The following is a 21,335-nucleotide window of genomic DNA, read 5'->3' as shown; positions in this document are numbered from 1 at the left end:
GTTGAAGTCCAATAACATCTGGAAGCCAAACGTTGAGAATCCCTGACAATACTGAACTAGATGGACTAATGGTCTGACTTGGTATAAGGCAGCTTTTTATGTTGCTATGACTTCCTTAGCTTCCCCTTCCTCTTAATTAGAAATGGAACGAATGCTGCATAAATAGATACAATAATTATGGGAAAACAGTATATCTTAGCATAAAGGGTCATGGGCTAGAGCTCTGTAATCTGATGATGTGGCCTCTAGATGAAAATTTATGCAACAATAAATGTGTTAGTCTTTAAGGTGGTTTTTTCTTTCTTTCTGAAACGCTCTAACTTGGCTGAAGTTGTATTGCAGTTGAATTTTATGAACAGTCAGTATAGGAAATGGGCTCTGCTATGCATTTCCTTGCTTGAAGCAGACTGTGCATAAGGTGCTTTGCCAGGAATTTGTGCATGCACATCAGGTAAACAGTCTGCACTGAAATCTCAAAGGAACAATATGCACGTATGCCTCTGCCTTGGCAGTGCTGCCCACTCTGGGGAAATGATTTGTGCCCAATCTACCTATCTAGAATTGCATGCCTAGGGGATCAGAATATCTTTGCAGTTATGCTAATCTGTTAGCACTAGGATTGTTAATCAGTGAAACACTAGGGCTATTCATAGTTTCATCTTATACTTCAAAAGATATGCATTAAATATATGCAACTTTTGGCAATGTCCAGGGACCTGGGTCACATTATGAGACCTTAGGGAAGCCAAGAAGAAAAGCCATGTCTTCTGATGAGCTGCATGGTAAGTGGAAACCTCACAACAGGTTGTCCGTGTTTTAATACTTTTCATATAATTCCATATGCGGTTGAATTCAATACGCAGTGCAGTAAAATATTGCTATGAGTATGTGTTTATGGGAGGGGCCATGCTTTGCATGAAAAAAGTCCCATGTTAATCCCTGGAAGCCCCTGGTAACAGGTGATGGGAAAGACCTCAATTTGGGACCCTGCCAGTCAGAGTAGATGCTACTAGGCTAGATGGACCAATGTTCAGTATAAGGCAGCTTCATATGCAATTAAAAATTGAGAGATGTTTAGCATAGCACAAATTATCATAGCACTATGGAGCTGAAGCAATGGAGTTGTCATCAGTTCTCTGCTGTATGTCTGGACATGCTTAACTCTGGTCCAGCCAATAGCTTGCTACATGCAGAGAACAAGTACACTGCAAATGTCTCTAAATGACTCCAGCAGATGAGCCTACCTGGATGCTTGTAGATAAACAAAAGCCAGTTATCTGGCCTGGGGCAAAGTTCCTTCCTGATGTCAAATACATTGATTAGCTAGACCTAGAAGATGAGCAAAACCATCCCTATGTCTATTTTGAAGGTCACTGTCCCCACACATTTGCCCACTCTTGTAGAACAACATGCTCATAGCATCATGTAGGCTTTTTAAAACTACAGAACTGTTCGCCAGTGGTGCCTTATATAAAATTTTGCAGGAGGAAAACTTAATAATGGAAAATCTAATAATGAGAATTTAAACAAATAGTGTAATCACCATTTGTTTAAATTCTCATTATTAGATTTTTGAAGTACTGTGCCAGCATCCATCTACAGAAGTGTATATTTGCAAGTACAGCTCTCTTTAAACTATTTCCTTCAGCCCCCACCCTCTCCAAATATTAGTATACTCTTGCTGTCAGCATTTTAAGGCAATTTCCCAATCTCAAGGCTCTTCATTCAAAGAAAGTGCTTAAATATTCAGAATTGCAAGTTAGCAATGAATGAAATCGTGCCATAGCAGGCTTTCCTAATAAAGCTGAATGCTTCTGCAATTTATTTAGGAGTATCTAAATTCCAATCCAACATAAAGCGGTCGGACAGTTTCTCTTCATCAGTCTCAGACAGGGAATATATTAAGTCACTAGACCTTTCATCAAATGAGTTGGAGAATATAGATGGCCTCAGTCAAAGCGTTTCCTTGACTACTCACTTGGAACATCTTGAGAAATTAGAGCTGCAACAAAATGTACTTTCACACATTCCAGAACAACTGTGTGAGGTGAGTCTATGTAGCACTAGAATATGTTGTTGGTGACATGGGCAAACATAGCTTACCAATCAAAGAGCTAGCTTTGCACCACACAGATAAGGTTGCATGCTAATATTTGTACCTATTTAACATGTTGCATAATGTATTTGTGCCTAGAAAGTCACATGAGGAACAGGTGGATTGAGGCTTAGGTATTAAATAATATGAGGTGTAATGAATAGAACATTGGACAAGGAGATTTGGTTTCAATCTCCAAATCTGAGAGAAAGTGCCTAGGCCACAGCTTCAATCCACTGGGTGACCCTGGGCTAGGCGCTTTCTCTCAGCCTAATCTACATCACAAGGTTGTTGGAATAAAACTGCAGACAGGAAGATCCATGTAGGATGCTTGAACTTCCCAGAGGGAAAAGCAAAATAAAAGTATAATAAATACAATTCTTGCTAAATTTTTGCATCTTTCTAATAAACACTGTAGATATACTGTAGTGTATGGCATCATAAGTGACCTCTGAGACCTGACAAAAGGACTATGGCCAACAAAACTAGCTCTAAACCTGTCCAACTTGCTGGCAACCAACATTTGTTACTTGTTACATGTTTGCAGAACACAAGCCAGTGGACCCAGAATGCTCTCGTTTTGAATGGATACTGCTGTTCTACTTTGCTTTTTTATCGAAACCCTTCCCTTTCTAATACAAATAAACTGCAGTCTTCCTGTCATGCCTCAGAAATTGCTTATAATATCTTGGTAGATTCCCAGAACTTACTTGGTGCAAGAAATCCACTGTGTGTCTGTCAAGCTTTATTAACTGCAATGGAATTTATAAGATTTGGCACTTAACATGAAGCCATTTGTAAAAACATCTTTACTAAACCTGCTTAAGGGCCCTGATACCGCAAACCTGAGACCCTGTCTTTCCTCTGAATATAGGCTATCTCTCTTCTGTGATGTACTTGTTTTGGTTGAGAGTCCCAAGTACTGTATATATTTACTGCATGTTTTGTGACCTACTAATCTCCTTCAAATTTCTGCTTGACTTGGGATTGACTTGCAAATCCCAACGTTGTTAACCTCTTTTTTCCTGCCCCCCTTAAAGCCTCCCTGTTTCTAAAAAGGTCTGTGTTGCTGCTCTCCCCTTCTGCCCATGCAGCCATTTTTAGGTAGTTCTGTATTATGAAGGTTTGTAGGTAGAAGGTTAACAGAAAAGAAAATCTTACATTGCCAAATAATAATACCAGGATACTTGAAGAGAGGGAGGTGGGGGAGATGCTGTTTAACTTTGGGATTTGTGATGGGCAAATCGCCACCATCCCTCTCCCCCACGCCCTCCACCAGGGTTGTCTGCGTTTTCAGAAATACGAAAACATGTAAATTAAAAGAAAATGATAAACCAAAGTATAATGATTTAATGTGCTCATTTTAAAAACAAACAAACCCACACATCATCTTCCTTTCTTTCAGAGCTTGAAATGTTTGAAGTATCTGGATCTACATAGTAACCATTTTACATCTTTCCCTGTATACCTGTTGAAAATGCCTCATATAGCACATCTTGATGTCTCACGTAATGACATTGGGCCTTCATTAGTTTTGGCTCCAAAGACTGACTGTACAACACTAAAACTACTGAATTTGTCATACAACCAATTGACACACATTCCTGAATTTCTTTCTAAAGTTGCTGAAAAATTGGAACATCTTATACTAGAAGGGTAAGGACAGTGCATATTTGCGTGTGTTAGAAGTTTATCCAGACCTTCTGGCAGTACTGAACTGCAAGATGAGGAAGCCCTGTGCTTGAGTATGTTGGTTGTGCTTTTTCCTGACCCATATGCCACCATTTTGTTTCTGCTGATCCTTGCATAAGCACATAGAGGCAATCCTACAGGCATCTTTTCGTGGTCCCCTCCCCTTGCATAGTGCTGTTCCCCCAGATACACAGACTTCCTAGCACTATTTTCTCAGCTACCTCTGCTGGGCTCTCTGTTGCTTTCTGGGAAGAACTGATTGCTACTTTTGTTGTGAATTATGGGTCTTGTGGGTGAATTATGGGTCTTGCTGGACAGCAAGAGCTGTCCAGCGGATGGCAGTGAGAAAATTGCACAAGAACCCTACTCTGCATCTGGACAGAGCATGAATTCATGCTGTCTGAGACTCTGGAAGTCTGATGAAGTGTGTGTGGAGAGAGTGAAATGTTGCTTTTTCAGCACTTTTTATTGCCATGTGGAAGTGGCTGAAGAGATGGACAAGAGGACAGTAAGAGAAAGATGTAGACCAGAGGATGGTCCGAAACAAACAAATGGATGGGAAGGTGGCTTGAAGTGTGGATGGGGTGGGGGGAGGGATACCCCATGGTCACTGATAGGGTAGTTAGGTGAGGCAGAGAAGGGTTGCATGTCCCTAGTAACTTCTCCTTTTGTAAGGATGTAGTTGAATATTATATTTATAACTCCTGGTTTTTTTCCACCTAGAAACAAAATTTCAGGTATATTTGAACCTATACACTTGAAGGAACTGAAAGTTTTAAACATTAGCAAGAACGCTCTGACTTCCTTTGTTGAGAATGTGCTGAAGGAGTGTTTGAAACTGGACATACTCAATGCTGGGATGAATTCACTTGGTGAGTAAACACTGCAAGAAGGTGTGGCAGTGGTGGAAAGTGGGAGTAACTGAAGTAAACTGACTTGATATGTATAGGAAGCTTTTCACACCCGGCTTTTAGTTTGCATCTCCTCCAGAATGGAGGGGCTGCATTCACATATCGGCCAAATTAACCCTGAAGTCCCTGTGAGCTATCAGGGAGCACTCCAGACATGACTCGGATTTTTCATTTCACATTAGAGCGTAGCCTGATTTATGTCCAAGGTAAAGAAAATCCACTTTTTGCGCCAGTTTGGGGGGGGGGCGGCAAATTTGAACTCGTAGTAAAGCCTCTCAGTAAAGCTTGCTGACTGGGAAAGCTCTAGGGGAAAGAAGAAAAGGTCAGTTACTTTATTGCCTATGCTATGATGAATTTATAAAGCTTCTACTGTGTCCATTATTAGCTTTTTAGGTGTAGTAAATTCAGTTCATTGTGGATTATGCAGAAATTTTTCCTGTGAATCTAACATTTTATGAACCATTGGTGCCTTTAGGAAGGGCAGTGGCTGAAAAATTGTTTTAATAATTGCTACAGTGACCTAGATATAAGGACCAGGCCCCCACTCTCTAGGGGTGTGCACAAAACTGGCTGTAGTGGTTCAGTTCCAATTTGAACCAAACTCGAACCAGCTACCCTTGTTCGGGTTTGTTAGAATCCCCCCCACCGACATTTGAATTTGAACCTAACTCGAACCAGTTTTGAAAGTTTCTTATAGGGTATAATTGGGACTCAAACTGGTCCATTATTCCCTATGCAGAGCACCTAAAGGCACAATACCAGGATGGGTAGTAGAGACCAATGGGTGCCAACTACCACCAAAACCCCAAAGCAATCGGGCACTTGAGAGATTTTAAATGATTTTTTAAAAAAGATGTATCCATTTTTATCATTTCTGCCATAGGGAATAATGGGGGTTTGAGGTGGCCCCATTTTCCCCTTGGGGGTGCCCCAAAGCATGTTTGGGGGCAAGGCACATTGGGCAAGAACTCCCCCCGCAAACCCCAAGCCAGTGGGGTGAATGGTTTTTTAAAGAGATTTTTTAGTTTCTGGCCTCATTGACAGTTCTCTCAATGAATCCCTATGAAGAACTTATAAGAAGAACCAAGAATAATATGAAGAACCAAGAATACACTTTATGTTTGGATTTTTGGTTGCTATATAAGTTCTTCAAGCAAACATACACCCCACTGACTTGGGGGTTTGAGGGGGGAGTTGTTGCCTGATGTGCCTTGCCCCCAAACCCATTTTGGGGCACCTGGGCACCCCCCGGGGAGGGGAATGGGCCTGATTGCGAGTGCCTGATTGCTTTGGGGGCTGGGTACTGGTTGGCACCCATGGGAGCCTACCACCTATTTTCTTTTATTTACATTTATATTCCGCTCTTCCTCCAAGGAGCCCAGAGCAGTGTACATAGTTAAGTTTCTCCTCACAACAACCCTGTGAAGTTTGTGTCCCTGTTTGCACTGCAATACAACGCAGTGAATGACACAGCTAAAGAGAGACCACCAAATTGCTAACCAAAAAATAACAGAGACAGACCTGCTACACCATGAGACTGATATCATGACAACAACCGCAAAGCAAAGCAAGAAAACCAGCGGGAAAGGAAAGAACACTAAAGACAACAGGTAGCCTTCAGCCACACAAACCTAGGAAGATGGGGCAAGGCAGCAAAAAACCAAGCAGCATTACACACAAATCCCAAAGAGGCAAAACAATTTTAGAAACCCACATTTCAGATATCCAATAAAAATTTAAAATAATGCACCTTGAGCTGCTTTTCTTCATTGTGCACGCTAGCATAAAGGAAAATCCACCTCAGACTGGCAGGGCCACCATATCTTTGCTGAAATCCTGCATAGCAAAACTCTGACTCATCACTGGCTGTGTGTGTGTGTGTGTGTGTGTGTGTGTGTGTGTGTGTGCGCGCGCTACAACTAACTGAGGGGAAAGATGCGGCATGGATTTGGAAAGAGTGGGGGAGGGTTAGAGTTGAGCGGAAGATGTTGTGGGCAGGTGACCAACACCATGGTCAACCATGGGCCAGTCACTTGCCCAGTTCAACTTCCAGCTCAGGGTTGCCCAGCAAGGGGAGGTTGACCTTGAGGAAGACCAACTGCTCGATTAAGCTAGGGTCAAGCAGGGAGTGATGGGGTGTTAGCACGTCGCCAGTATGTGAGAACACCTGTTCACTTTGGACATTAGTTGGTGGGCAGGAGAGGAGGTGTACAGTGACCTCCACCAGGTCCAGCCAGACTTGGTGGTGGGTTGCCCAGAACTGCACGTGGTCCGACTCAGGGTCTTCCTCCACAGGCTCCTGTAGGTACTGGGCAACAGACTATTCAGTATTCGTGCAGGGCCTGGTTAGCCAAGTTAACCACTGGGCAGAATGAGCAGGAGGAACTGCCTGCTGCATTGGCACCACAGCTTGGGTTGCCACACTGCTAGACTGGGAAGAGGAGGGGGGAGAGGAAGGCTGCCCGCACTGCTGCTGGGTGTGGATTACACATGCTCAGGGTGCGCACTATCACTCTCCTCCTGGTCTTTGGTCTTCTTGACCAGAGGTCTCTCTACCTGGGCAAGTCGCCAGCACGATCAACATTGCCCGTGATAGTCTGGTAACAGACAAGAAAGGACATTCTCTGCTCTGTCTCCCAACTTACCAACTAGCCACTTGATAACTCCAGACTTTAGCCGGCCCACCAGTGCATGGCCGTCTTGAGTGGTGAGTGAGGCTTGAAGTTTACTCATGAGCTTCTCAAGGAGAAGCTCAGTGGGCAGGGCCTGGCTCAGAGGAGTGGCATTGGCACAATTCTCTTCATTGCAAACAGAGGGCTTGAGTGCTGACAACATCTCAGACATCAACTTCCACTCTGAGTTAAAGAGGTTGCACATGTCCAAGCCCCCGTTCCTCACCAGGTCATCGAGGGCCATCTCATGCTCCAACAGGTGCTGAAGCAGGAGGAGGGTGGAGTTCCACCGGTTCTTTACATCCCTGGAGATGAGATGGTGAGGGAGCCCATGCTGCTGCTCATGGAGCAAGCACCTGGACATCTCACTCCGATGGAAATAGGCTGCAGTCTTGCAGGACTTCTTCAGTTAAGAAGCTGGTGCATGGTCCTTGTCTGCGCTACCCGCAGGCACATTAGGTGCATTACATGGCGGTTTTTTCCAGATGCTTGGGGTCCTGTGCCCTGCAGTGAATACAGCAATCGGCAGTTGGGGCATTTTGAGGGACCTCACAGTGCCTCCAAATACTGCTCATGTTGGTCTCTGATGTCTTGAATGCCATCTTAGACCTCTTTGGTGACGGGCTGACCGCTACTGGGGGTGATGGCTGCCCACTGCCACCCCCACCCCTACCACCCTGTGTGCCAAAAAGGCCCGGCTGAGGGGGGCTCCTCCTCCTCCCTCTGTGTCTGACTCAGCCCCAGAGGACCCAGAAGACACCATTATTTGGGCAGCAGGGGCCTCACTGAGTGGCGAGAGGAGCAGTGGGGGGACCATGAGAGAGAAGGACAGTCTGGCTATGCTAGCAGCCATCAAGTCCCTGCCCTCCACCCCACCACGGAAGCATCAGCTTTCCTGGCATGTGTGTGCCCCTCCCCCACTGCCAAGCACCACCGGGGGCAGCAACTCTGGTTGTGCCACTTTGCTCCTCCAAGAGCAAAGAATTCGGTGATGGGTAGCTGTGGCACCCTTGCCCGTCTTCTCTGCTTTCTCTGCTCCCCCTGCCCTCCACCTCCCGCACCAGCAGTTGGGCCACCCCTCCCACCTCTGCTTGCTACGCGGGTCCGAGCCTTGCTCTGAACACGGCTCTTAGACGTCCTCCCTCCCTCTGGGGCTTTTAAAAATTTTTTTAAAGGAAACTTTTTAAAGGAGAAAAAAAAGATTTGCTTCCTAGGTTGTTAAATCTAACCTAACCACTCGCAACATCCCAAAACAACAGAATAAAACAACAGCAAAAACTTTTTTAAAAAGAGCACACAAACAGCAAAAATACCTCCCCCAAAACCAACCCTATTTAATCTTAAAAACTAAGGGGCAAAAGGGATAACAGAAAGCAGGACACTTGCGCCTCCATAGTCCTGAGGTGTTCTCCCCGGGCTGCTGCACTGCATGCACCGAGCTGGGGCTGCAGCCCAGTAGAACAGCACCTGGTGGCAGCAGCAGCACACACACGCAGCCCGGGGGCGAGAGGGCAGCCAGCAGGTGGGCTGCCCAGCCACCCAAAAAACAAATTAAAATAAACACTGAGAGAAAAAATGAAAAGAATAGAAGAAAAATGCAAAAGCACACTTAAAAAAAAAAAAAGCTGAAAAGTAATTAGAGAGAGAGAAAAGGTTGCTGCTTCTCTCCCCAAAAAACTTCCAAAAGCGAGACAAGGTCCAAAAAAATAAACACAGGAGTCCTAGGGACTACTATAGCCTGGGCCCTGCGTGGATTCTCCCCCCGCCCCAGTGGCTGAGCTGCTGGCTGTGGAGTTTGAGCAATGTGCTCCAAAAAGGTTTTTTGAAAAGAAGAAGCAGCACCTGCTCCATGAATAAAAATAAAAACACAACGGCAAAAAATCCAAATAAAAAGGCCAAAGGCACAAAAGGCAGGCCAGAGAGCACAACCTGTGCCTGACTGCAAAACTTGGGGACACAGACAGTCAACCCAGGAAAAAGGGCAGTCAGAAGGGGGTGGGGAATCATTTTAAAATTGGGCCAAAGCCCTGATGCCCTGGCTGGCTAGCTAGCTAGCTAGCTAGCTGAGCTAGATCAATGCAGGAGGAGAAGGCCTACTCACTCACTGAAGAATTTTTTTAAAGGTACAGCCAGCCTAGGAAAATTACCAAAAAAACAAAGGGAAGATCCCTAGAAAAAGGGGGAAAGGAGGACACAAACAAAACAAAACAAAGAAACAAAAAAACCCAGGGCAGAACAGACTTGACCAGCAGAGCCAGACTCTCCACTGCAGGCACTCGCAGGGCAGGCAACAGCTCTCTCTCTCTCTCTCTCTCTAGTCTCAACCGAACAGTGATTTTTCAAGGCCAGTGCTTGCCTTTAAATATTCGTTGAATCTCTCTCCTTTGAACCACCCCCCACCCCTTGTCGTCGTCCTCAGCCAATACGGTGACAGTTCTACATGACTGGCAATCTTCCCAAGCCTACCAAAGGGCCAGACACATCTGGCCAATCAGGGAAACAGGAATTCGACCAATCAATTAAAATAACACAAGTGTCACAAAATGGCCACCAGTGCCTAAAATGGAGGTTAGAACCTTCAAACGGTTCAAATCGAACCGGGTTTAGTTCGGTTCCAACTTGGACTGGCACTGCCAGGTTTGGTCCGAGTTATGACCATTGAAATAGTTCGGATTCGAACCTGTTTGCACTCTCCTACTACTCCTATGCAATTTAAGGAAGGAAAGCCATTATGTTTATAAATGGGCATGCAATGCCCTGACATCTGCTTTCATGCCTGCATGAAAAAGCCACCCATTAAGTTCATGGCTGAGTTGGGATCTGAGCCCAGGCATCCTGTGTCCTCATCCTTTCTTGTGATGCCCTTTAAAAGATATTTTAATTGGTGGGGGGAGGGGTGGTAACAAATGCCTAGTACTATAACAAATATACTGGTTATTGTCCCATTTGAAGAGTTGCTTTTTTGAGGCTTTTTCTTGTAGTCAAGCCTCAGCATTTTGTTTGCCCAGCTAGAATGGGTCTGTGCAATTTGGAGAATAGTGCCAAGTATTACAGACACATCAGGTTCTGCTGGTTACATTCCGTGGAATAGTTGCAACTCCCATTTCCCCTTTCCCAAGCCATTTTTTTGAATTTTCTTTAACGTTCCCAGTAGCTCACTGCTTCATCAAAATATGGAGTACACAGTCACCAATACTTCTAAAGGTAAATGAGCTTCCTGATTCCTGAGCCATGATAAGAACCCAGATGAAACTGACTTGCAGTGCAATTCTGTGCAGGTTTTCTTAGAAAGGAGTCTCACTGTATTCAGTGGAGCTTACTTCTAAGCAAGCATGTTCAGGATTGTGCTGCATGGGAAGGCACTCAAGGGGTCTGGAACCATAGGGTTCTGGAAATGTAGCAAAGTGGGGGAGACTTTTTTTCAGGAGGGAAGCTTTCCAGTTCATGTATCCAAAAAAAAAAAAAGTAGCATGACTGTTTTCCCTCTTTTCCACACTCCCACCCCCCTCCCAGTTCACTCCATAGGAAACTGTATATGGTAGGAAAACTGTGATCAAGATACAGGGTAGGTGATCATCAGGAACGTGTGTTATGGGACATAGACTAGGACATCTGTTTCTGCTAAAAGCCTTTCCACATTTGTCTTTATTGTTCACCCACTGGTAAAATGTATTCTTTTTTCTTTTCTTAGATGCCTTACCGGTCTTACCATTCAGCATAACTACATTAAAATTATCTCAGAATAATTTTTCTAGTGTTCCTGAAGCAGTTCTTCTTCTTCCACAGTAAGTTATTTCAGTATTTTTATTTCCTAAAGGATTTCCTAAAGAATTGCATGCCCTGTATAAGCAAATCTGCACTTGACCCACCCAAGTGTTCATAATAACATCCAAGCTATTTAAGTGAATCAACTTAAACTATTGTGCATGGTTTTTGGGAAAAGATCACTTCTAAGATTTCCAAGCTGAGCCTTTTGCTTCTAATTAGATATATTATAGGGTTCTTGATAATAATTTTGAAAAGGGGAGAAAATAGCTCCAAAACCGAGGAACCTTTTTTTTGTTTTGTTTATTTAACATTTATTTTGATATATCTCCTTTATTCCAAAGAGTATACATTTTCAATGGCAAGTGGATGCCCACATATGTTCATGGAAAAGTTCTCCCCCAACTCCATTCTTCAGACACACTGGATCCCTGCTCTTTTTATATCTTCCTCTCTTTTTCTCAATTGAATATTTCATCCTCTCTGTTCTTTCAGGGGAAAGGCCTTTTGAGAGTGCAACGGTATCTGCCAGTCAAGCCATGCCCTGTGGTCATACAGAGTTTACCCATGCATAAGCTGCATGACTCCCTAGATTTTGGAAGGGCCATAGCCAATATTTAAATATTTACACGTGCATTGCATCAAAGTGGTACAGTTGCCATTTCCTACCCTTAAGATGGATTTCCAGCTGTTGTAATCTGCAGTTGGGTTTTTAAATGCATTTTGTATATTTTCTAATTTCTTAAAAGTATAGCTTCTGGCAAATCTGGAAGACTAAAACAGCCCTATCCTGGCCTTCTGTCCAAGATCCTAGGAAGTGCCCTAACATTTAGTGGCAGAATAGGGATAAATATGCATACATTTTACAACATGCTCATTTAACCCTTAATACAGTAGGTAAAATATTCGCTTTTAGTATGAATAATACTTGTTAAACGTGTATATTTTTGAAAGTTTTCATGCTAGTTTAAATAAATACCTTGTAGCAATTATGTTCATTTTCTTTTCTCTTTTAGTTTGCGCTCAGTTGATTTGAGCAACAATGAAATTATAAGCCTTCCAGGACCAGTGCACTGGAAGTCCTCTAATTTAAGGGAGCTGTTGTTTAGCCATAATAAAATAAGCGTCCTAGACTTGAATGAAAAAGTTTTCTCGTGGTCTCGGCTTGAAAAGCTACACCTGTCCCACAATAAGTTAAAAGAGGTAAAGGACAAGCTTCACATTCTCAAATTGCTGTTGTCACTGGGTGCAGCGGAGTTACATTCTGACTCCACTGTACCTAGTAAAAAATATTGGCCAACATGATGTGCAGCACTGTGGTACCAAAATGATCTGTGCAGGGGCTACTGCGGACACGTAAGGCAGCCATGATACTCTTCAGAATGAGTGGTTGTGCAAGCTGTGCTACTGCATACACAATCCTGTCACTGACTTTGCCCAGTCAGTGACAGGCCTCACCTACTAGTAATGTAATATTTGTAAAGATTATGTGAGATTTCTACAGAATACAACCTGACTACTGGGAACATGATAGTAAGAGAGAGGGCCTGGATATGTTTCTTTTGTGACTGAAAGAGGTGACTAAGGGGAGATATGATAAAGGTGTATAAAATTATGCATGGTGCAGAGACAGTGGACAGAGAGAAATATTTCTCCTTCTCTCACAACACTAGAACTAGGAGGCCATCCCATGAAACTGAAGGTCAGGAAATTTAGGACCGACAAAAGGAAGTACTTTTTCACACAGCACATAATTAATCTATGAAATTGTCTGCCATGGGATGTAATGATGGCCACTAGTTTGGATGGCTTTAAAGGATGCTTAGAGGAATTCATGGAGGACGGGTGTATCAGTGGCTGTTGGCCACCTCCAGCCTCAGAGGCAAGATGTCTCTAAATACCAGTTGCAGGGGAGAAACAGCAAGAGAGATGGCACGCCCTCACCTCTTGCCTGTGGGCCCCCAGAGGCATCTAGTAGGCCACTGTGTGAAATGGGATGCTGAACTATATGGGCCTTGGGCCTGATCCAGCAGGGCAGTTCTTATATTCTTATGATTTGTTCATGTTAGCTGTTTGATATGCTTAATCTTGCACTAATTTTTTTTAATGTAAATCTGCCTTTCTTATAGATTCCTCCTCAAATAGGATTCCTTAGTAATTTGACATCTCTTGATGTAAGCTACAATCCAGACTTAAGATCCTTTCCAGATGAAATGGGAAAGCTGTCCAAAATATGGGACCTTCCTTTGGAGGGATTACATCTTAATATGGACTTCAAACATGTGGGATGGAAAGCCAGAGATATTATTAGGTCAGTTACCTGTTCATTCCTGGGTGTGTGAGCGTGTAAGGAGTGGGAGGTGGGGGCGGGGAGGAAACAACTAATGGTTCCGTGATAGCATTGTTTTTAATATGCAGTTAGTTGTAGGGTGTTTTTTTTTTTTTTTTAAAGGTAACAAGCAGAGTAGGGACAAATGGTGATACTTAAGAATAGATCTGGGTGTCAGAACTGCTTGAAATTTCAGAAGGTCTGCTTTCTTAAGGATGCAGATTACACAGAAAACTGATCTGTATGCAGATGCAGCTTAAAAAATAGAGCTAAATCCCTGTTTGGGTGACGATTTTATAATAAAGTGTACTGAAGGTTGTAGACTGTCTGACTTCCAAATGCTGCCATTGGCTTTAAACAAAATGAATTAAACGGATGTTTTTGGCTGGTTGTTTGTGGACCACAATAAATTGATGATGATGATGATGATGATTATGATGTTTCTGAAATATTGCTGAATAATCCTCATATTGAAACAAAAAAAAAGCCTACTGACAATGCAGTATTTGTTGGTGTCTGCCATGTTCATGATCATGGTTCATCTTAAATGCAATTGAATGAATTTTACAAACTTTCTGGCAGCAAAGGATTTATGATGAATTCAGCAATGATTCTGGAGCAGGAGATTTGCTGTCCTGTTTGAGTATTGCGGGGAGAGTTTTGCAGAAGTCTGTATTGTGAACACTGAACCAGGGTACCGCAGTCTTTCTTACATGTGTCTCCTGACACGAAGAGCGAGGTACAATCAGTAAAGAGACAACATATTGATTTTGTGTTTCCTTCACACACACACACACAACCCTCCCACCCCACACAATAAATTTTATGCCAAGATTAGTCGATTTTTCTAAGGTCTTAAAAAAAACAACCCAAGATATTTTGTTTTCAAAATGTCTTTACAAATCAAAAATGAATATCCATGCAACTGTTAAAAGCATTATAAAAGTATAATTGCAGAACTAATGATTTCGTTAATGGGGTTATGTTTAATTTGGTTTGTTCCATATGCCTTCGTTTTTTTAAAAAAACAGTAATTTTCTTGTAAATCTCAGATTTCTTCAACAGCGTTTAAAGAAAGCTGTTCCTTATAACCGGATGAAGCTCATGATTGTTGGAAATACTGGCAGTGGTAAAACTACACTATTGCAGCAACTAATGAAATGCAAACGACAAGATCTGGGGATTCAGAAAGCTACAGTTGGAATTGATGTGAATGATTGGAGAGTTCAAATAAAAGGCAGAGTTAAGAAAGATCTGATATTGAACGTCTGGGATTTTGCAGGTATGTTATCATACACAGGGACAAATTCTGTGCATAGAACCTATGTATGGTGCATTGGGATTGTGACCACTCTCCTGTCATCTGTGCTCATCCTACCTTCAAGCCCATTCACCCGTCATGTCTGCATATGTGCTGAGTATAAGCCCAAAAGGCACAGCTATTTCCTGGATTTTATGTGAGTTAATAACTGCATGGTTTTAACATATGCAATTTTTCGTTCCGCACATAGACTTGGGAAGGCCAGGAGGTAGGCTAGTTGTTCCTGGTGGTTAGTGTGGCTCAGTCCCTTTAGGCATGTAGGCTCTACATTCTTACAGCCTTGTCTAAACTAATTTGCATTGGTATCGAGTCTTGCGTTACATATAGTAAATCTTGGTAATCCTAACCAGCATATGGGGACTCATAGCACTTTGCAAATGTACAAGTTCAAAATAATTGGACAAAAAGAATAAAAGGGGTTAGGCAACCTTGGTTAGATGAGAAGCTAAATCTGGGTTGGTGGTAAGGTAAAGGTAAAGTGTGCCGTCAAGTCGATTTTGACTCCTAGTGCTCACAGAGTCCTTTGGTTTTCTTTGGTAGAATACAGGAGGGGTTTACCATTGCCTCCTTCCGCGGAGTAAGAGATGATGCCTTTCAGCATCTTCCTGTATCGCTGCTATGCAATATAATACCAGCAGGGATTCAAACCAGCAACCTTCTGCTTGTTAGTCAAGTATTTCCCCGCTGCACCACTTAAAGTTGGTGGTAGGGGAATTAAAATACAAGTACTCCTCTAACTAATATTCCAAAGAACTGTGTGCAAAGGAGAGATCTAGTCAGCCAGAACTTTGCTTTTCTATTCCCCTGCAGCTGATTCTGCTGCTAAACATATGAGCTGATATTAAACATATGAGCCAATATTAAATATTGCAGGGTGTCTTGGATGTTTAGCTTAAGAATAAATGATCCTTTATTATGATTTTCTTCTCTTTCAGAAGAAAGAGAAAATGAAACTACTTAATAAAAATTTATTATGTTGTTGCTCAGGCCAGGAGGAATTCTACAGCGCTCACCCCCACTTTATGACTCGGAGAGCTCTGTATCTTACTGTTTATGACCTTAGCAAAGGAGCAGCTGCAGTGGATGCTATGAAGCCATGGCTATTCAATATCAAGGTGACATATATTTATAGATCAGGGTTCTCAACCTTGGGTCCCCAGCTGTTTTTTTGTTAGTTTTAATTTACATTGTATATCCCATTCTTCCCACAAGGAGCCCAGAGCGGAGTACCACATACGTTTCTCCTCACAACAACCCTGTGAAGAAGGCTAGACTGAGAGAGAAGTGACTGGCCCAGAGTCACCCGCAAGTCTCATGGCTGAATGGGGATTTGAACTTGGGTCTCCCCAGTCCTAGTCCAGCACTATAACCACTATATCACGCTGGCTCTCTTGTTGGACTACAATTCCCATCATCCCCATGGTCATTGTGGCTGGGGTGATGGGAGTTGTAATCCAACAACATCTGGGGACTCAAGGTTGAGAATCCCTGGTATACTAACAAATTTTACAATAGCAGCATTTCAAGATCTATCTCTAACCTTACCTAATGTTATGCAAATATAGTATGAAAGCATTTGATCATGTGTAGCTTTGGACCCTGCCTTTCTGTTTTCTTCCCCTATGGCCTAGTTCAAACAGAAGAGATTCGCATAGCAAACAATTATGTGTTGCTACTAAGCTTAGGGAACACTTTCTCTGGAGGTCTTGACTATCACTTCCAATAAAATCTCTCTCTCTCTCAAAAAACAGCTTGAATGCAAATTCTAAGCTTCCTCTGTAGTGTTGAGCTCATTCTTGGACACATTCAGTTAGTGTAGACTAGCAGCTACACCCAAGAGGCTTAGCTGGCACGTGTGTCCACAGGCAGACTGCATTTTACAACATGTCCCAGAATTCCCTGCAATATGCACAGGTATTCTGCAGTCATCTTGCTGCAAGAGTTTCTTGGCAGAATTGATATCGAAAACCTCTGACCAAGAGTAAATAATTGAGGCTGAATTCACACTTTTCCTGAGTGGCAGAGTTGCTGCTGAGAACCTAGATTGAATGGGAATCTTTTTGTGTAAAGTAGCTCAGGATAGGTGGGGTGAAGATCAAACCGCAGAACCAACAACAAATATGCCTGCTAGATAGTGAATCAGAGTCCTAATCACACATTGTTTAACAATCCTGCTTTACAGGCCCGAGCATCATCATCACCTGTGATTCTTGTTGGTACTCATTTGGACATCTCTAATGAAAAAGAGCGGAAAGCTTGTGTCAGTAAAATTACCAAGGAGCTGCTGAATCAGAGAGGTTTCCCAGCAATCCAGGATTACCATTTTGTGAATGCTACAGAAGAATCTGATGCTATGATAAAACTTCGAAAAACCATAATAAAGGAGAGTCTGAATTTCAAAGTAAGCCAAACCACTTTTAAAGAGCATGAACACTAGGTCTCAAGGTTTCATTAATTAAGAACATTAAAAAAAAAAAACTCTTTTGGTTTAACAACTTTAAAGGTGCTCCTGATCAACCCAGCAGCATATTCTTTGGGGGGTGGGAGAAACAATTTTAATATAAGCATTTTCAAAAACTGCAGATGTCAAGCTCCATCTCAAAAGCTGATTCATCCTTTTTTCTTACATATGAGAGAACCCACCTCCTAAGATGGTTATTGCTACAACGTATGCTGTATCATTTAAAAACAGGATGTGCCTCTTATTCCAAAACTATTTTTATCCATAGGCAAATAGCTTCAGTAACCATAGGCAGAATTATAAAAACTTAATTGATGGATCCATCAGTGGGTTAAGATTTCTATAATTAGGTGACAGTATTAATAAACACTTTTGAAAATAATGTTAGAACTTTATTCTCCTAAGATTTGCTTAATTACACAAATGTAGACTTATATATGTGTTAATTTCTTCTTTTAAACCAAAACACTCTACAATCCTTTTCTTAAGTCCTTGTAACGCAAACTGAGTTCAGTATTCTTCTCATTTTTCAAAAACAGGCTATAAGGGCAGAGGAGAAATTACAGCTCTTCCAAGGTATCCCATTCATAGACAAAATGGGATTTCAAGCCAGGGCTCCAATATTTTGCTTTGGATGGCATGGGCTGTCTAGCATATCAACAGATTTAGGATATTGTTAAATCAGTGCATCCCAAAATGTCCTGCTTTGTTTACCATCAAGATATGGTCGATACTGGGAATCAAATGCAAGATAGATTGACTTTTCCCTATATAAGATACTGGAAACCAGCCAGCAATATATCTGTAATATTTTCAGTAGCTGGAGACTGCAATCTTGTGCCTGAAAAATTAATCCAAGTTAATTAGTCGGGAATTTTTGAAAGTTGAAATAAGTGATTTTAAAGCAGATTTCAGAAAATAGGGCCTAAAAGTTGAAAAATGTGTCCAGCAGCATTTACCTTTATTCAAGTAATCCTGTCCCCACCCCGCATTTCACTATTTCACTAAGTGGTTGCTGAAAGGATTTCATGATGTTTGAAGGATATGACCTGATAAGTCCTTATAGACCAGACATGGTTGCCATCTGGACTTAATGTACTAGATGGGACAAAGAAGGAAGCTTCAGAATTATTTGCTTCTCATCCTCCACATGCATATAATTAGTATCACTGTTTTTGCAAGAAGGCAAAGAAACACTGGTGCAGGTGTAACAACCATTGTTAAGAGAGTGGAAGTGGAATTGCTTATATTCTGAACCCACACCCTCCTTTCCTAGTGTGCACATCCCCCCCCCCCAATTCACTGACTTTTAACCATGCTTCATCATTACATGCATAGAACTTAATCAAGGTTAGGAGCAACTGAGATGATGAAGAAGGTTGAACGAGAAGAGAAGCAGGGGTGAGGGAGCATGCGGTTGCATTGCTTGCTTATTACAGTTTAGAGCTGTTCAGAAGTTCTAGAAGGTGTCTGAATAAAACATGTTTATACTTGACAAAATTCTACAGATCAGGGAACAGCCGGTTGTTGGACAGCTAATCCCAGACAGCTATTTAGAACTTGAGAAGAGAATTTTAGAGGAACGTATGCATGTTCCAACTGGATTTCCAGTGATTGACCAGAAACGGTTATTAGAATTGGTGGAAGAAAACAAGTTGCAGCTGGATGAAACTGAGCTCCCGCATGCTGTTCACTTTTTGAATGAATCAGGTAATTCCCATTTTAGAAAGATGCTGTTTTTATCCCAGTATTCAGCATATAGAATGGATCCATATTTGCAGTTTATGTTGTGCAAAATTGATATACACATAAATGCTTAAGTTACTTGGATAACTTCCAAGTACTTTATTCAGGCAATCTATTCAGGCAACTAGGCCTTTTCATTTTGTTAATTTTTGCAGGTTAAACTGTGCGGTCACTTTGCAATTATGTTTCCTTAAAGAATCTACTGCGGTATGGATTTAAAAATATCTTGAGCTAGGATATTTTGTTGTTCCTTCCTGTCCTGTCTTCTAGATACTTGGCTCGATTAGGATATTGGATAACAGCTATCTTCATATGCAAATGGGATTTGCTCTCCTTCTGATTGTTATTATTTTTGTTTTATGTATTCTTTTTATCCGTACTTTTCTGTAAAGTTTTAAATTATATTGCTGATCTTTGATCGTTGGTAGTAATAAACTAAACTAAAACTATTTTGTTGTTTTTGAAGGTGATGGTAGCCACAGTGCCTGTGTATGGGCAGTACTACAAGTTTAGTCATCTCAGAAAACCTAGTTATACAGGGGTGGAAAGTTGCCATGCTTTGGATGGGCAGAAAAGGGGAAGGTGTAGATATTCTATAATGTGTTGGCCACATAAGATATTATGAAGAAATGAATTCTGTTAATGATTTATGGATGCAAGGCATAAATCATTGCCATTGAATAGTCCCACGCCAGGGATGTGCACGGAACCATGCGCAGGTGGCGTGGTGGTGGTGGGAGGGACACCATAAGGGTGGGGGAGGGTGCACTACTTATTCCTCCCTCCCCGTTCCCCCCACCAAGGCCCAGTATTTCCCATGTCCTATGGGGTGACAGCATACTTCCCTGCCGCCCCGTTTGCTCTTCAGCTGGAAGTAGCTGGCGCACGTGCGCCTGCTCCTCATGTGCATCCCACACACCACTCTTCCTCCCTCCCCTCATGTGCATTCATGATTAAGTGATTATGCTTTTGAAATCTGAAAATGCAGTACAGGTACAAAGTTTTTCCAGTAAATACCTTGAACTCATAACTCCTGTCACTTTGTGTCCTTCACTGAGCAGAAAGCAGCTAATAATAAAGCAATACTATTTTCTATGTTTATAGTGTGTGTTGATATACTAACTGCCCTATACTTCATCCAGGGGTACTGCTGCATTTTCAAGACCCGGCACTTCAGCTACGAGACTTATATTTTGTTGACCCAAAATGGCTGTGTAAAATCATGGCACAGGTTAGTTTCTGGTATTTTTCCGGTACATATCCTCTCCTGTTTCAGCTCATTTCCTCACCTTGTTCTTCGCTCTAGATTAATTTTTGCATTATCTGATCATGTTGTGTGTCTCCTTCTATTTGCTTTTGGCTCAGTGCCCCATTTTGGGACCCACAAGACAAGGGGCCAGCTGGGGTAGAGACAGTGCCATGATTCCTTGCATGTGCACACAGCCAGACTCACATGCATTGCAATTGGGCATTTGGGTGCCAGTTCATGCTTTTAAAAAATATACTGTACATAAGAACAGCCCTACTGGATTGGGCCCAAGGCCCATCTAGTCCAGCATCCTGTTTCACACAGTGGCACAGCAGATGCCACTGGAAGCCTACAGCAGGAGTTGCGGGCATGCCCTCTCTCCTGCTGTTACTCCCCTGCAACTGTTCCATTCCTGTGAGCACATTTGCATGTCGGAGATACCATATAAGTATGCTGTGCAGCAGTTCTGCAATTGCTAGAAAATACTGCTGTCATCACACCAAGGTGTATTTATGCCACCCATTTGTACAGTATTTCTTTCATGTAACCATGACATATGTTGTAGTGGAGTGTAACAGAGTGGAAACTGGGCCGTGTTAAGTTTATTGAACCAAGTGACTAAGGTTTATTACTTAACTATTACCAAATCATAAACAACAGTCCTAGTCTGAGTGAAAGAGCATCCTAACAGAACAATAACAATCTCAAGCATCCAGTAAGAAATATAAATTGTCTAATCAGTCTACAGAACTGATGATTGACATGAACTTGCTAAGACCCAACTAACCACAAGCCTATAAACAGATATACAGGCAATATATGTATATCTAGAGCAAAGACAATGTATATTGTCAGCCTGATGGATGGTCTCCAACTGGGAATTGACAGAGAAAGTGTGACTCTCTTGGTCCTTTTGGACTTCTCGGCAGCTTTTGATACTATTGACCATAGGAGCCTTCTGGAGCGTCTGAGGGGGTTGGGAGTGAGACGCACTGCTTTGCAGTGGTTCCGCGCCTACCTCTCAGCAGGTTCCAGATGGTGTCCCTTGGAGATTGTTGTTCTTCAGAATCTGAAATTTTTGTATGGTCTCCCTC

The 21,335-nt window shown here is 42.3% G+C and overlaps 1 protein-coding gene across 5 annotated transcripts in view; it reads left to right on the top strand.

Annotated features, from left to right (window-relative positions):
* LRRK2 (leucine rich repeat kinase 2) overlaps positions 1 to 21,335 on the top strand; it is a 138,106-nt gene that overhangs the window by 66,908 nt on the left and 49,863 nt on the right. For all 5 annotated transcript variants that reach the window (XM_053251704.1, XM_053251705.1, XM_053251706.1 and 2 more), the window contains 12 exons: positions 713 to 782; positions 1,830 to 2,047; positions 3,501 to 3,751; positions 4,511 to 4,659; positions 11,062 to 11,155; positions 12,152 to 12,338; positions 13,265 to 13,446; positions 14,517 to 14,746; positions 15,773 to 15,900; positions 16,968 to 17,186; positions 18,755 to 18,956; positions 20,135 to 20,223. In XM_053251704.1, the coding sequence (XP_053107679.1) occupies positions 713 to 782; positions 1,830 to 2,047; positions 3,501 to 3,751; positions 4,511 to 4,659; positions 11,062 to 11,155; positions 12,152 to 12,338; positions 13,265 to 13,446; positions 14,517 to 14,746; positions 15,773 to 15,900; positions 16,968 to 17,186; positions 18,755 to 18,956; positions 20,135 to 20,223 (2,019 nt within the window). The remainder of the gene's footprint in view (positions 1 to 712; positions 783 to 1,829; positions 2,048 to 3,500; positions 3,752 to 4,510; positions 4,660 to 11,061; positions 11,156 to 12,151; positions 12,339 to 13,264; positions 13,447 to 14,516; positions 14,747 to 15,772; positions 15,901 to 16,967; positions 17,187 to 18,754; positions 18,957 to 20,134; positions 20,224 to 21,335) is intronic.

The sequence above is a fragment of the Hemicordylus capensis genome, chromosome 5 (genome assembly GCF_027244095.1).
Source record: "Hemicordylus capensis ecotype Gifberg chromosome 5, rHemCap1.1.pri, whole genome shotgun sequence".
In the NCBI taxonomy this organism is placed as follows: domain Eukaryota; kingdom Metazoa; phylum Chordata; class Lepidosauria; order Squamata; family Cordylidae; genus Hemicordylus; species Hemicordylus capensis.
The sequence above is the reverse complement of the archived record's forward strand: the minus strand, read 5'-3'. Positions and strand labels throughout refer to the sequence as shown.